General features: G+C 43.4%; 1 protein-coding gene across 1 annotated transcript in view; it reads left to right on the top strand.

Moving 5' to 3' along the window:
* The window catches only part of CAP2 (cyclase associated actin cytoskeleton regulatory protein 2), a 47,532-nt gene that overhangs the window by 15,342 nt on the left and 14,979 nt on the right, over window positions 1-17,211 (top strand). The window contains exons 4-6 of the mRNA XM_060244244.1: window positions 9,486-9,629; window positions 9,866-9,951; window positions 11,267-11,372. Of these exons, the coding sequence (XP_060100227.1) occupies window positions 9,486-9,629; window positions 9,866-9,951; window positions 11,267-11,372 (336 nt within the window). The remainder of the gene's footprint in view (window positions 1-9,485; window positions 9,630-9,865; window positions 9,952-11,266; window positions 11,373-17,211) is intronic.

Raw genomic sequence — 17,211 nt, 5'->3', positions numbered from 1 at the left:
CTAGATCTTGTACTATCGCTGTAATCAGTCAGTTGTAATAGTTACTGGTTTTGTAATGGTTACTGGCTAAGTGTGCAGACTCTTATCTAAGAGAACCAGGTCTTTTTTTGAGCAGGATCACAAAGCAGGATCTGGCTGGCTTGGTGTCAGGGGGTGTGGCCTAATGTGCAAATGAGTTCCTGCTGGTCTTTTTCTACCAGAAATAAATAAATACACACACACACACACATTTATTTATTTATTTCATTTAATTGATTAATTAATTAATTAATTACGTTCGACTTATATCCCGCCCTCTTAGCAGAAAAGCCCTGCATGGTGGTGATATCTGGTGTGTGATCTAATATGCAATTGAGTTCCTGCTGGAACTCAATTCCAGCTGGAACTCAATTCTAGCAAAAAAGCCCTGGGGAGAACCAGGTTTGAATCCTCACCCTTCCACTTGCAGCTGCTGGAATGGCCTTGGGTTAGCCATAGCTCTTTCAGAGCTGTCCTTGAAAGGGCAGCTCTGGAAGAGCTCTCTCAGCCCCACCTACCTCACAGGTTGTCTGTTGTGGGGGAGGAAAGTAAAGGAGATTGTAAACTCCTCTGAGATTCAGAGAATAGGGTGTCCCCCATGCAACATGCCCAAATTGCTAGAGTGTCCTCCATGCAACATGCCCAGCAGTGCAATGACACCACTTCTGGGTGAATTCATCACCTTGGGTATGATGGAGCTCTTTTGGGGTAGGGATCCCCTCCCCCTGCCAGCCAGCTCCAATCTGGCAGGAGGCTGGGAACACTAGATAAAGCAGAGTTTTACTATTATGTTCTACAAAAGATACTTTAAAGAAATGGCTTCTCAAAATGTCCATTAATACCAGAATATAGTTAGAATCACTATTCTGCTAATTCTGGTCTTTTTTCTTACCATATTGCAACAGCATTGTTATAATATTTGATGCGAGTGTTCAGAGTATGGTTGCTTCATTGAGACAAGATTTATAAACAATACTTTGAGATTCTGCAGGTGGAGTCTCTCACCAGGACTGCCTTTTATTAGCTGTGGCTGAAAAGCCATCAGTACTCCTTTTTGGTGGTGCTACTTGTGAAATTTCATCCGTTAGATCTATGCCATGTCAGGTTGTTTGGGATCCATTTGGGAAAGGTAGCAGGATTTTGTTTTCAGGCAGGCCTTCTACTCATGGAGTAAAAGGACAGGTCCTCTTGTGGATCAAAAACTGGCTGAGTAATAGGAAGCAGAGAGTGAGTATAAATGGGCAGTCTTCGCAGTGGGGTGCCGCAGGGCTCGGTACTGGGACCCATGCTCTTTAACTTGTTCATAAATGATTTAGAGTTGGGAGTGAGCAGTGAAGTGGCCAAGTTTGTGGTTGACACTAAATTGTTCAGGGTGGTGAGAACCAGAGAGGATTGTGAGGAACTCCAAAGGGATCTGTTGAGGCTGGGTGAGTGGGCGTCAACATGGCAGATGCGGTTCATTGTGGCCAAGTGCAAAGTAATGCACATTGGGGCCAAGAATCCCAGCTACAAATACAAGTTGATGGGGTGTGAACTGGCAGAGACTGACCAAGAGAGAGATCTTGGGGTCGTGGTAGATAACTCACTGAAAATGTCAAGACAGTGTGCGTTTGCAATAAAAAAGGCCAACGTCATGCTGGGAATTATTAGGAAGGGAATTGAAAACAAATCAGCCAATATCATAATGCCCCTGTATAAATCGATGGTGCGGTCTCATTTGGAGTACTGTGTGCAGTTCTGGTCGCCGCACCTCAAAAAGGATATTATAGCATTGGAGAAAGTCCAGAGAAGGGCAACTAGAATGAAGGGCTGGAGCACTTTCCCTATGAAGAAAGGTTGAAATGCTTGGGACTCTTTAGCTTGGAGAAACATCGACTGCGGGGTGACATGATAGAGGTTTACAAGATAATGCATGGGATGGAGAAAGTAGAGAAAGAGGTACTTTTCTCCCTTTCTCACAATACAAGAACTCGTGGGCATTCGATGAAATTGCTGAGCAGACAGTTTAAAATGGATAAAAGGAAGTACTTCTTCACCCAAAGGGTGATTAACATGTGGAATTCACTGCCACAGGAGGTGGTGGCGGCCACAAGTATAGCCACCTTCAAGAGGGGTTTAGATAAAAATATGGAGCCATCAGTGGCTATTAGCCACAGTGTGTGTGTATATATAAAATTTTTTGCCACTGTGTGACACAGAGTGTTGGACTGGATGGGCCGTTGGCCTGATCCAACATGGCTTCTCTTATGTTCTTATGCCTTGGTCTTTGAGTCTGGCAGCTGCAGCCAATTTTTGCCCTCAGTCTGGCTCAAAACCCCTCCTTATTAAAATGGCTGTCCCATATGGTTTTTGTCTATGCAGCTCTCACAATCCCCTAGAATAGCCTTTTTGGGGGTCAAAGAGGAACCCCTCTTTACTTTTCCACAGTGGAAAAGCTGGTTGGATCCAACCCTGTATTTGTAAGAATTTCATACTCCTGGATCCTATTTAACTTTCATAATTAAGAACATAAGAGAAGCCATGTTGGATCAGGCCAGTGGCCCATCCAGTCCAACACTCTGCGTCACACAGTGGCCAAAACCCCCAGGTGCCATCAGGAGGTCCATCAGTGGGGCCAGGACAGTAGAAGTTTATAGAATAGTTTTGTGGGTTATATTGTTATCCATTTTGGGGGAAATATATATTTTTGAAAGTTAAATGGGAATTTAATTGGCTATAAGTTCAGCACATTTTGGCAGGGTTTATCCTGATCATTCCATGGGGACCTTAACTGTCTTGCAGTGATCCTCAACCTTTTTGGCACCAGCCACTGGTTTTGTGGAAGACAATTTTCCCATGGATCAGGGGGAGGGGGCAGTGCAATGGTTTGGGATGATACAGTTGTGCACTTTATTTTGGTGTGGTGGTTAAGTGTGCGGACTCTTATCTGGGAGAACCGGGTTTGATTCCCCACTCCTCCATTTGCATCTGCTGGAATGGATTTGGGTCAGCCATAGCTCTGGCAAAGTTGTCCTTGAAAGGGCAGCTTCTGTGAGAACTCTCTCAGCCCCACCTACCTCGCAGGGTGTCTGTTGTGGGGGAAGAAGATAAAGGAGATTTTGAGCCACTCTGAGATTTGTAGTGAAAGACAGGATATAAATCCAATGTCGTCGTCTTATTATTATTACTACATTGTAATATATAATGAAATAATTATACAACTCATGGTCTGGTTGTAAACAGGCCACGGACCGGTACTGGTCCGCAGTTTGGGGGTTGGGAACCCCTGCTCTGGAAGAACAAACCAAACAGCAGTTGAAGACACAGCAGTACTAATATTAGGACACTTCTCAGGAAATCTGCCGAACCCTGAGAAAGGATCCATGCCATGTGACTTGTACACGAGAACCTTACTTGCTCTTTATTGTATGAAAAGTGGGATTGCTTTTCTTTTTTTAATAGGGAATTCTGTGACTTATTTTAAACTCAAAAGCTTGGACTGAAAGAAGCTAAAGATTAGTTGGGTGCGATATGTTTTGCGTGGCAGCTGCAAGCATTGCGATAGCTTTTCATTTCTCGGTGTTACAAGCAATAGCGTTGATTTCACTGTGTCTCACAGGCTTGCAGATGGCTTGTACAGCATAAAGAAAACCTGATCTTGCATCAAGCAGATCAGGAGAGAGAAGAAAAGGAACTCCCCCCCCCCCCGACTTTGTCAATTAGATGTCATCTGAGCATGCTTGTTGTTTAAAGCCAATGTGGAATCCAAACAGGAAAGCCAGCCATTAATTTGCCGAAAATTCACAGACTGGGGGAAAGCCAATGAAAATGACAGAATGTAAAATGCTAGAGAAAAGCTCGCAATTGTGTCATCCAGCTGTCTAGACGGGTTTGCTTCAGTAATGTAAAGCCGTGAGCGGGCCAGCTCGTTGCCTGATTATGCCATAGCAGCTTTGTAGAGTTTAAGACCCAGCACTGCGGAGACAAGGGGATTTACCGAGTTCCTGTCATGTTGGATTCAAGGGCGCCTGTTTTAAAGGGTAAAACATTCTGGGGAGAAATGTCCACTCCCTGACTATGCAAGTGAGCTCAGAAGCAAGCGATTGTGATGATGATTATGATGATATTAGATTTATATCCCGCCCTCCATTCCGAATCTCAGAGTGGCTCACAATCTGCTTTATCTTCCTCCCCCACAACAGACACCCTGTGAGGTGGGTGGGGCTGAGAGGGCTCTCACAGCAGTTGCCCTTTCAAGGACAACCTCTGCCAGAGCTATAGCTGACCCAAGGCCATTCCAGCAGGTGCAAGTGGAGGAGTGGGGAATCAAACCCGGTTCTCCCAGATAAGAGTCTGCACACTTAACCACTACATCAAACTGGCTCTCTTGTGATGAGCATCGCTGTCATTTGACTGTTAGAAGGCTCAACTCTAAAGGCAAGCCAAAGAAACAATCTTGTATTCCCCCTCCCAATCATTAATTTCAGTGATACATATGCAATACATAAGCAATCCAGCGTATCACAATAAAATTGCCTTCTCAGTTTGGTTTTGTTCAGATGGGCCTTTTTTGCCAGTAGTTGTTTACATTTCTTCCATCCTGAAGCCCTTTATTCCCTGTATATGCAAAAATAGCAAGAGCAAAGACGGTGATTCCAGCTGGCATGCTGCTCCTGCATCAACTACAATAAATTACTTTGCAGGGCGAATGTTCTGTTACTTTTTATGGTCATGTTCTATATTTGTATGCCAAGTGGAAATGATCACATGACAAAGCCATCATCTGATATTATGGCTTACGTATCCCAGCGAGTTGCTGCAGCCTGCAGATTCTGTTCTTGAGAGAGCTGTGATTGTTTTCTAAAATTCAGCCGCTTGCTAGAAACTGATTCCTGACGCTTCATATCCACGTTAAAAATCACAAAACTCCTATAAATTGTTTAGACTTCAGAGTCACAAATAAGAGCTTGGAAAGTTAATAGTATTATACAGGGGTCATTTTGTAGAAAAATAGGTGGTGGAGCTCATCCAGGGATTGTTATGCAGCTGCACCTACTATTCAATGGACAAGGAGGTGGAACTCTCAGAAGAAGGAAGTGGCACTCTCAGAAAGGTTCAGGAGCTGTGCTTCTGTGAGCTCCCACTGTATCCTAGGCCTGGTATTATAGATGCCCCAAGAACATTTTTAAAAGAAAGAAAAGCAACGTACGAAATTGCATTTAGAGTGCAAAGGAAGTATAATTATTTTGTCACTGATTCTGGGATAGGTTGGCGTGTACCTATCAGTTTCTTCATTCATTCTCTGAAAATCTGTCGTGCTGATTTGTATGCATGCCATTTTTTTAAACCTTTGAAATGGTAGAAGATACAATTTTTTAAAGCCATGGTAGAAAATATGCAGAAGATAATGCACATTTCACTTTTTTCTCCTGGAGTTGGCTTTGTATATTCCGCTGTGCCATTTAGGTTACAGAAATATCAACAGAACCAGAGTTATTGCTAATTAAATCCTGGATCCAGCTTAATCATGTTATAGCTGTCATGACATATACAATAAGCACATAACTTAAAAGATGCTGCAGCGCTTAGCCAACTTCCCACTCACTGTTGCCATGGTGCTGGCCCTCATCAAGCATCAGTATCCTGAGTATTGTGCAGACATTTGGAAGGAGAGGAAGGACGTCATGGGACTGGGGTGGGGGACTGCAGAGAACCTGTTAGTTTTTTTTCTCTCTCTAATTTCAGCTGCTTCCCCATGTCCTGTTTAAATCTACTAAGTGGATTACACATATGAACATATGAAGCTCCCTTCTACTGAATCAGACCCTCGGTTCATCAAAGTCAGTATTGTCTACTCAGACTGGCAGCGGCTCTCCAGGGTTTCAAGCTGAGGTTTTTCAGACCTATTTGCTTGGATCCTTTTTAGTCAGAGATGCCAGAGATGGAACCTGGGACCTTCTGTTTACCGAGCAGATGCTCTACCACTGAGCCACCGTCCCTCCCCAATTACACATTTTGTGAGAGATCTGTGATCAGATTTCCTTTTTTTTTTTAATAATGCACAGGGGGAGGGGGACCATGCAAGGTTGGAGGGGGTTTAACCTTTTCTCTTGTGCTTTTCCTGGTAAACACCTGTCCACAGGTTGTAGGGGGAAAGGCAGGTAAAATATGAGTGCTTGTTTTCTTTCTTTCCTTGGCTAATACCATGGTTTCTATCAGTAAAACTGTGTACAGGGAAAGGGTAAATGATTACATTCTTGTATTGCAGCCCCAATCTAATTCCATCCCATTCCATCCCATCTGGTCTTTTAACATTTTTTTAAAAGTTGATCTGATAGCATGAACCATCCATGTAATAAAAAACTTTTAAGAACTTCTTCCAGATTTTTCCAGTCATTAGTGGAGTGTGAGGTTGTTAATTGTCTTGGGCACTATTTAGGAGATCAGTGCCAGAAATGTACCCTGCAAAGGCTCAAAGGGAGCTTTCACACAGGGCCTGCAGAAGTTATGCATACAGGGATGCTGGTTCCTTTGCAGCAGGCAAATAACAAGTAACAGATGCTGTTGAAAAGCTGAAAAAATATATTCTTCTATCAGCCAAAAAGGCGTTATTCATAACTGTCAATAACTCAGCTGATTTGACATTAACATTCTGTAGACAAACATTTTTTGACAGGGCCAGATTAACAGTTAGGCCAAGTAGACACTAGCCTGTGGGCCCCCGGGCTGGCTTCTCCCCCCGTTTCCCCTCCTGCTTGCAGCCCTCCCAGCCTGCACACGCAGCCAGCAAGTGAGCCACTCTTTGCCTGACTTGCCTGGTGCGGCTTATGCTGGCGTCATCACCAAGTTTGCCTCTCTCTGCCTCTCTCCTGCAGCTTTGTCAAAGGGTCTTTTGAGAAGGTGACTGCAGCGGGGGCCACAGGCAGCGAGGCGGCTGCTCCAACTCTGAGATAATTTGCAAGGGGGCCCCTGAGATTTTGACTGCCTAGGGGCCTCCACAGGGTTTAATCTGGCCCTGTTTTTTGACCATCAGGTTACAACTGACTTTGGCCGACCCCATAGAGTTTTCAAGGCAAGAGATGTCCAAAGGTTCTTTGCCATTGCCTGCCTCTGCATAGTGACCCCGGACTTCCTTGGCTATCTCCCATGAAAACACTAGCCAGGGCCAACCCTGCTTAGTTTCTGAGATCTGATGAGATGGGGCTATCCAGGTCAGGGGAGACAAACATAGCTACCGTTACCATGCAGATTCTTTAACAGTATGAATAAATTGAGCTACTCAAAAAGACCAAGCTTAGCAAAACAGAATTCTAGATTTGGTCTGCATAATTTAGGATGAAAACCTTCTTGTCAAGATAATATGTCTCAGTGCAATATATTTTGTTTCTTGTTTTATGTCCAGGGCTGAACCTGCCACTAGGCAGACTAGGCAATCAAGGCTGGATTAACAGGCCAAGTAGGCACTGGCCTATGTGCCCCCATGCCTTTAGGGGCCCCGGGCCAGCTTCTCCCCCAGTTTCCCCCCTGCTTGCAGCCCTCCCAGCCTGCATGTGCAGCCAGCAACTGAGCTGTTCTTTGCCCGACTTGCCTGGTGCAGCTGATGCTGGCATCATCACCAAGTTTGCCTCTCTCTGCCTCTCCTCTGCAGCTTAGTCAAAGGGGCTTTTGAGAAGGTGCCTGCAGCCTGAGATTTTGACTGCCTAGGGGCCTCCACAGGGTTTAATCTGGCCCTGTATGCAATTGCCTAGGGTACTGGCCTTCTTGGGGCACCAAATTGGGTGCCCCCCATGTTACTCGGTGACATTATCAGTGCAGGGGAGGGCGCCAGAAGTTAGCCTTGCCTAGGGTGTCAGACAGTCTAGGGCTGGCCCTGTTTATGTCTCCCTCTCAGTTTGGTGTAGTGGTTAAGTGCTTGGACTCTTATCTGGGAGAACTGGGTTTGATTCCCCACTCCTTCACTTGCACCTGCTGGAATGGCCTTGGGTCAGCCATAGCTATCGCAGGAGTTGTCCTTGAATGGGCAGCTGTTGTGAGAGCCCTCTCAGCCCCACCCACCTCACAGGGTGTCTGTTGTGGGGGGGGGGGAGAAGATATAGGAGATTGTAAGCCGCTCTGAGACTCTGATTCAGAAAGAAGGGTGGGGAATAAATCTGCAGTCATCTTCTTTAGGTTTCCTCTGTAACTCTTCTATAGCTTGGGTTTGGAGGTAGCTTACAACCCCAAAACTCTCACCTTAAGCAGGATTTGTCTTTGCTGTTTCTTCACCTATTCTACTGGAAAATCCATTCTACTTAACTCTTTGAGTCATGCCAGTGAATAAAACTGGGCTGATAATCAACAATTTAGAAATTACCAGTGCAGTATCAGAGGCAGCCTTTCTATTTGAAACTGAATTGCCAGATTTTTCTCTTAAAAGCCAAACTGAAGACCCATCTAGGCACAACATTTGGAAATCTGTGAATGGATCCTCCAATTTTTAAGAGTTACTATAGGGGGCTGGGGGAGACTCAATCCAGATTGGGCCAGAGTCATGGGGAGTTATTAACCCTTCTCTTTGCACTGTTTTCTGATCGCAGTCTACATGTTCCATACTCAGACCTGCTGTTTACCCCACAGGGCAAAAACAGCTCTAGAAAGTTGGAATGAAGACAGGAAAACAGAACACTGGACGTGCCCATGTGCTATGGCTGTGGCCTCTTCCTTTTCCTTTGCTGCTGTTAAGCTGGGAAAAAAGGGTAGATCTGTTCATGGATCTCCTGATGTATGTCTAACTTGCTCCTGACATTATAATATAACATGCTCCCTTGCCAAGTAAATGGTGATAAGTAGTAGATATGAACTTTCTGATGGTAGAAAAGTAATAGCAAACAGGTAACTAATAAATAGAAGCCCTGTGGCGCAGAGTGGTAAAGCTGCAGTACTGCAGTCTCAGCTCTCTGCTCACGACCTGAGTTCGATCCTGGTGGAAGCTGGGTTCAGGTAGCCCGCTCAGGGTTGACTCAGCCTTCCATCCTTCCGAGGTCTGTAAAATGAGGACCCAGCTTGCCGGGGAGAAAGTGTAGATGGCTGGGGAAGGCAATGGCAAACCACCCTGTTAAAAAGTCTGCCATGAAAACATTGTGATGCGACGTCACCCCAGAGTCAGAAACGACTGGTGCTTGCACAGGGACTACCTTTACCTTTTAAACCAGGGGTGGCCAATGGTAGCTCTTCAGATGTTTTTTGCCTACAACTCCCATCAGCCCCAGCCATTGGCCATGCTGACTGGGGCTGATGGGAGTTGTAGGCAAAAAACATCTGGAGAACTACTGTTGGCCACCCCTGTTTTAAACTAATAAATAGTCTGTGGCTGCTCAGAATACACTAAGGAATCTCTACATGCAAAAATACTTATGGTGCACTTTGTTTAGTCTTTTTTTCACTGAAGGTCGAGCGTATTTCTATTATGCCGGCAGTAACAACATTGTTGGGTTTTTTGAACACTGCAGAGTGAAGTGGCCATTCTTCTAAAACCGATATCAGATAAGATCCTGGAAATTCAGACGTTCCGAGAGAGAAACCGAGGAAGTAAAATGTTTAATCACCTGTCGGCTGTTAGTGAAAGTATACCAGCCCTCGGATGGATAGCGGTGGTGAGTGAACTTTAAAAAATCTGAGCTTCAGAAGTGAACTTTTAAAAATGTTTCTGGCATTTTGCACAAGACCAAGAGTAAATTCGAGTTGTTTGGACTAGTATTTTTCTTCACATTTTAAATTCACTTCTACAATCTAAAATGCCTTGGAAAGTTTACCTTAAGATTCTATCCTTCCTTCCCCCCTTTTAAAAATTTGTTCCTTGGACATTCATACAATGATCCTGTGCCCTCAGGCTCCTAAACCAGGGCCCTATGTCAAGGAGATGAATGACGCTGCTACCTTCTATACCAACAGGGTGTTAAAAGACTACAAACACAGGTAAGTCATCCAACAATATTACTTATTTCTGGTGCTAAATCCAGGGCTTTTTTTGTACCTTACAGGACTCTTAGTTCAGGGCCTATTGTTAGCTCTTGGAGGATTGGCTACATTAGGGGTGTGTGGCCTAATATGCTGGACTATCAAGGTCATTATTGTCTACTCTGATGGTCAGTGAAGTCTTTTTATCACCTACCACCTGACCCTTTTGCCTGGGAACGACCTTCTGCATGCAGGGTAGATGCTGGACCACTGAGCCGTGGCTCATAGGTTACAGCACCCTGTAGGTTTGATAAGAAGACTTCTAGGACCATGGGCTCACTGCAGTTAAGTCCTATTGATTTCAATAGATTAATTTCAGTGGGCAGTAACATGCTAGACTTTGGATTTTAAAATGCTGTACTTTGACTGGATCACATCCCAAGTTAAATCTGCTCTTGCCTAATGAGAATGCTATATCAAGCATTATTCAACAAGGGGTTTATCATGTTCATGAAGCTGCATTCCAAAAACAGCGCAGGCAGCTGCAATGAATACAGAAAAAGGGAAACTCGTAGTTCTAAAATACAATGGTTTGACTTGCTGGGGAAATGGGGTACCCTGCAAGAGAAGTGTTATCTAGATGAAGAAAGCCTAATTGAGACAGAGACCGATTTCCCATTAGGCTTATGCCGCTCTCACTCTCCTCTTTTCTGCGGGGCTTCCGTTGGATTTCATATTATCTGCCCTGGGACTGCAACTCACTGCCTTTTTCGCGCAAACAAGATCCTCTAAAAACAAGTTTCTGTTTGCCGTGTGAAAAAGGTGAAGTAAGTTGCAGCCCCGGGGAAGATAGCGTGAAATCCGACGGAAGCTCTGCAGAGAAGAGGAGCATGAGAGTGGCGCAAGGCTAGTGGGAAATCGGTCTAACAGTTTGCAAAGGAAGACTGAAATCCTCAAGCCACGTGTATCCAAGGCTTTTAAAAAAAATAAATAAATCAGGAACTCCTTTGCATATTAGGCTACACCCCCCTGATGTAGCCAATCCTCCAAAAGCTTACAGGGCTTTTCTTACAGGGCCTACTGTAAGCTCCAGGAGGATTGGCTACATCAGGGGGGTGTAGCCTAATACGTAAAGGAGTTCCTGCTACAAAGAAAGCCCTGCATGTATCCTTATTACATTTTCTGTGGCAAATGCCACTTTGAGTTGGCTTGCAAATTTGTTTATATGCAATTTAAATCAGTCCTCGTTGAAGTCAGTCCTAATGTTGTCATAGATTTTAGTGTGGACCCTCAAACATATAATTTATTGATTACTTTTTTTTAACTGTTACAGTGACTTGCGTCATGTTGACTGGGTGAAGTCATATTTGAATATCTGGGCAGATCTTCAAGGATACATCAAAGAACATCACACTACTGGGCTTACCTGGAGTAGTACTGTGAGTTATTACTTTCCTTTTCTTCCACTGGTATTAAAATTATAATATTTCTCTTCTCTGATTATGGAGAGGTTCATTACGGTAAGATCCAACACGGCTACCCACCTGAATCTATAACAAGAAATACAAATAATTGTACTTTAATTTGATGCAAACTGGCCATGCTGTTAAAGATGCCAGTATGCCTCATTTCCACCAAAGTGCAGCGTTTTGGCACTACTGGTTCATTACTAACAGAAGTGATAACCTTTAGTGAAACAGATCGTTCAGAAATTTTATTTCAGTCTACAGCTGAGCAATGAAGTTGATTTTGATAGAAATAACTACACGGTTATGGGGAGAACCAGAATCTGAAAATGTCGCTGTATTCGGCTGTGTTTAGGCTTCGTGCTCCTGAATCTGCCGTATGTGGCAGAATTAAGCCCAGCAGCAGCCACAGGCCACAGGTTGGCTCCCAAATCTAAACAGTGTTGCAGCTCCCACTGATGTACAATTAAATTATTCAACATGAACAGGGCTTTTTTGGTAGCAAAAGCCCAGCAGGAACTCATTTTCATATTAAGCCACACCTCCTGACATCACCATTGATTCACACGGGGGGGGGGGGTTGTAGAAAAGCCCAACAGTGACTCATTTGTATATTAAACCCCCTGACACCTAGCCAGCTGAAACTGCGTTCCTGCTCAAAAAAAGCCCTGAACATAAACAAGAACTAGAAATACCAATTATAAAACATCCTTAAAGTGTTTTGTAATTGGGTGTTTAAGGGTGTTTTGTAATTGGTGTTTCTAGTTCTTGTTCATGTTTAATAATTTAATTATATAAGTACAATTTTTAGTAAATCAGTCACGGTATTGTGTGCAATGTTCCCTCTAAGCTGAGTTAGTGCTAGCTCACAGTTTTTTAGCCTCTGGCTCACACATTTTTTCTTAGCTCAGGAAGAATGACCCCAGAGCACACTAATTTGGGAGCACGCTAACTGGGAGCCAGTTTGGTGTAGTGGTTAAGTGTGCAGACTCTTAATTGGGAGAACTAGGTTTGATTCCCCACTCCTCCACTTACAGCTGTTGGAATAGCCTTGGGTTAGCTATAGCTCTCATAGAGGTTGTCCTTGAAAGAGCAGCTGCTGTAAGAGCCCTTTTAGCCCCACCAGGGTGTCTGTTGTGGGGGGAGAAGATATAGGAGATTGTAAGCCGCTCTGAGTCTCTGATTCAGAGAGAAGGACTGGATATAAATCTGCATTCTTCTTCTAATTTATGCAGTAGCCCACAACTTTGAGGCCAGTTGAGGCCACAACGTAGAATTTTTGCTCACAAGACTCCACAACTTAGAGGGAGTGTGTGTTAAATGTTATAGCTTTTATTCTGTGATCCTCTCAATGTGCATCCCTCACTGATATACAGGCAAGCATGGTAAATCCTGAACAGGTGATAAGTGGCAGTAGTCTTTTTTTTATTTTTAAGACAACTTCAGACAAACAGATAAATAATCCAGCCAATAGCCAGAAAATGGGATGAATTGTTTTCCAGCTGTTTAACCTTATAACTGCATATCTTTGGGCAGCAGGAATTCTCATGGACAGGTGGTTTAAATGTTGTAGTTAACAGAGACAACATTAAGGGTTCATTTACAGAAGAAACACCTTAACAAAAGATCTATGTCTGTGTCACTGTCCACCTGTTCCCGCAGGCTGTTACATGATACTTTGAGCTTCATAGTCCTGATCCTTCTGTGTGCTTCTGTGTGAACAGAACAGTATGGAGCACTGTAATCATATCAACTATGTAACAAGGATTATAAAGGTTCAGAGTGCTGGTGTCCTTTTAATAGGAGAATGTAAACTTCTCCTTTGAGACTCTCACTGAAGGGTTGTCTTGGGGGCGTGTGGGGAAAGGATTTTCAGTTCACTTAGGTAATTGTTGACTTCACCACTCCCTCGTCCAGATCTCAAATGTCTATATGCATGGATATAACTTCCTTTCATATGAGATAATGTTGAAATTTAGTTTATGGCTACCATACAGTTTAAATAAACTTTATGCATATGACTTTTTTTCAGTAAGTGTAATAATATTCCTTGCAACAATTAGGGTTGCCAATTTCCAGGTGGATCCCCCACTTTGGAGGCCCTCCCACCGTTTCAAGGTCATCAGAAAGTGGGGGGGGGGAGGAAGGGAAATGTCTGCTGGGCACTCCATTATACCCTATGGAGACCGATTCCCATAGGATATAATGGAAAATTTATCCACAAGTAACTGGGGCGTTGGGGGCTGTTTTTTGAGGTAGAGGCACCAAATTTTCAGCATAGCATCTGATGTCTCTCCTCAAAACACCCTCCAAGTTTCAGAAGGATTGGACTAGGGGGTCAAATTTATGAGCCCCAAAACAAGGTGCCCCTATTCTTCGTGATTTCCAGTGGAGGGAAGGCATTTAAAAGGTGTGCAGTCCCTTTAAACGTGATGGCCAGAACTCCTTTTGGAGTTCCATTATGCTTGTCACAACCTTGCTCCTGGCTCCACCCCCAAAGTCTCCTGGCTCCACCCCCAAAGTCCCCAGATATTTCTTGAATTGGACTTGGCAACCCTAGCCACAATCTTTTAAAAATATATTCTTGGTGTGGGGGGGAAATAGTATTATTGAATAATAGTCATGCGTATGCTCAGGGGTGGAATTCTAGCAGGAGCTCCTTTGCATATTAGGCCACACACCCCTGATGTAGCCAGTCCTCCAAGAGCTTACAAGGCTCTTTTTTGTAAGCTCTTGGAGGATTGACTACATCAGGGGTGTGTGGCCTAATATGCAAAGGAGCTCCTGCTAGAACTCCACCCCTGGGTATGCTTCAGTTATTCTTTACAAGAACCCTATGTGGTAGTACGTAATATTTCCTCTAAGCTGTGGAGTTTTGTGAGCAAAAATTCTACTTTGTGAGCTACTGGCATTAAATTTGTGAGCTACTGCACAAATTAGTTTGCTCTGGGTCCATTTTTCCTGAGCTAAGACAAAAATGTATCAGCAAGAGGCTTAAAAAACTGTGAGCTGACTCACACTAACTCAGCTTAGAGGGAGCACTGGTGGTAGGTCTTTAACATCTTATTTTACAGAAAGGGAACGGACAAAATAGCAATTTCCTACAGATATCCAGAAATGCTTCATAGCAAGACTGGAAGCTGAATCCAAGTCCAACATTATCCACTGGAGCATTTGGTTGAAAAGTGGACTACTAGACACACCTGTAGGCCATGAATTACCCATTTTTCCAATTGAGTGACCTAAACCGTCGTAGTGCTAGGTGAACTCTTATTGGATATCATTCTTTTTAATGTCTGCATTTCTTTCCAAACTTAATCTGAGTACAGAAACTGGGGGTAGGAATTGTTCAAGGGGGAGGGGCAAGAAAAGGTGTCTACCAGTGAGAAAACATGATTCTCAGTCTAAACCTCTGAATAGGCGGCATCCGTCGGAGAAGACAGTACTGAAATCCATGTTCCAGTGGTTTGATCAGTATACGACTCCTGTATATGTTCACCTACGTTTGCCATAAATCGGGGTCCCCAGATCTTCTGAGCCTGCGGGCAGCATTGGAATTCATAAAATAGCTGCCATAGGGAGAAGAGTTAGATTTATACCCCGCCCTTCACTCAGAATTCCGGAGTGGCTTATAATCGCCTTCCCTTCCTCTCCTTAAAACAGACACCCTGTGAAGCAGGTGGGGCTGAGAGAGCTCTGAGAGAATGGTGACTGGCCCAAGGTCACCCAGCAGGCTTCACATGGAGGAGTGGGGGATCAAACCTGGTTCTCCCAGATTAGAGTCCACTGATCTTAGCCATTACACTACACTGGCCAAAACAGCCACACAAATGGCTGCTACAACTCATCTTCAGTCTTGTGGTGAAGATCCTTGTAATGTGGAGGCAGCAAAGCAACATTCTTAAAAAAAAAAAATCTGCACAGCCAGTCAAATCTCCAATAGCCAATCAGAACCTGTGCTAGGCAAAAGCCCTGTCTACTTTCTAAAGACACGTGGGCAGGAAAGTTGTCAGTGGGTGCCATGGTACCCCTGGGAAGAGATGTCCTGCCATAGATCAAGGTAAGCAGGGATGCGTGACCAGAATCCATGCGATGGCCACCACTCTTCCTTCGTAAAGTGATTGGCCTCAGGATGGAGCTGAGAAGCAAAGCTTTTGTCCTTTGGCAGCCATAGGAAGCTCCCTCTTGTGCCATAAGAAGTTCCCTCTTGTGCGTCTTTAAAACATAGAAAAACAGGTCAGCCACATTCCAAAGACTTTTTGAAAATTGTAATTTCATTGCGTGCAAAGCATTGGAATCTTGCCGTGCTTTGATAGAGTTACTGAAAGCTGGTCCAAGCTTCTGGTGAAACGAGGGAATATAAAGTACTACCTCGTCGCTGTGTTATGCTGTGTACATAACATATTTGGAATTGGGACTATTCAGAAATACTACGGGGTCTCCTCAGGAGCAACTGGACCGAGGATTCCTTTGAATGTGGAAGGACTGATTGTTGACTATGTGGGACTACTTATTATGAACTTTCTAGATTGCGTCCTTTTGTTTTCACTTTAGGTGTTCTGTATATCAGGGTATGTTTATAAGATGGTATGTCTGAGAGTTTTTGTAATAATATAGAAGTATGTTTTGTATATTTGCATAAGTGTCTTTATGCTTCTTTTTCGGCAGGTTATCACGGAACCTTAGGCTTTTCTCCTGTCACTCTCCGCCATGTTTCTCTGTTTGTTGCACATTCCAAAGGCAGCCATTTTATAGTTTATTGGAGATCAAGACAGGATTTACTGCCCCTTAGATACAGATGAAGTTAATCTAACATGTTTCCTATATATTTTCCTTCAAAAAAGACAAAAAAAACCCAGTACATTTAATAATAAATTAATAAGAAAATGTAATGTACTTCTTTTCAGAAAACAGTAATCTTTTTGCATATTTATAAACCGTTAATCTTGATTCTCCTTGGTTTTTTTTTAATTAATTAACTTGCAAACAATGCTGCTGTGCGTAACAATGGATCTTATTTACAAATGAGAATGACCACCAAAAGATACTGGAGCACACATACTTTGATACATTACTTGACTTAATGTATGGTAATGCAAACAGCTGTTCCTAAAGGAGACAGCTGACATAAACCTAAGAGACAGACATTGTGACCATTTGTGGTTGTTAAATAGCTTGTAACATACTTTTAATAAAGATCGATTGTTTGGAACATCTGCTCACACTTCATATAGAGAATTGTTTGCAGTAGCAAAGGTTTTGAACCACCTGTTGGTTTAAGGATTGATGAACGTTTGAAAACACACAGCATGAATGGTGCCTTTTAAAAAAAAGATTTGTATTCGGTACTTTCCCTTTTAAGAACTTGTCAGTTGCTTTAATATCAGAATGAAAGTTTAGTTGCATTAGAAAATTAATTCTGTAGTAATTTCTATTGGTTTCAAAGGGAAATACATTTCTGGGTGTAACTTCCTTTCCATTGCGTTCAATAGAGATGAAAATCAGGATCTTCCCTGCCAGATTTTGGGCTCATAGGGAAAAGCATGCTCACTTGTAGAGGCAGTCAAAATTCACATTTGTAGACTGAGCACAAGGGCTTGATGTTTGAATGAACTTTTCCTTCCTTCTCCAGCTCAGCCGATGTCTGATATCAGGTTCTGCCTAGGGGGAAATATGCTTCCAGTCACAGAGAGCAGTGAGATGAAGCAAAGGGGAAGCAGGGTTAGCTGTTCCCTTACTTGCATGCTCCAGTGTTGTTTTTAAAACATATATTCCTACTAAGGCTTTCCCATTCAGTAGCTAAGAGCAAGCA

This window comes from Heteronotia binoei, chromosome 7, assembly GCF_032191835.1.
Source record: "Heteronotia binoei isolate CCM8104 ecotype False Entrance Well chromosome 7, APGP_CSIRO_Hbin_v1, whole genome shotgun sequence".
In the NCBI taxonomy this organism is placed as follows: domain Eukaryota; kingdom Metazoa; phylum Chordata; class Lepidosauria; order Squamata; family Gekkonidae; genus Heteronotia; species Heteronotia binoei.
This window is presented reverse-complemented; position numbering and strand designations above follow the sequence as displayed.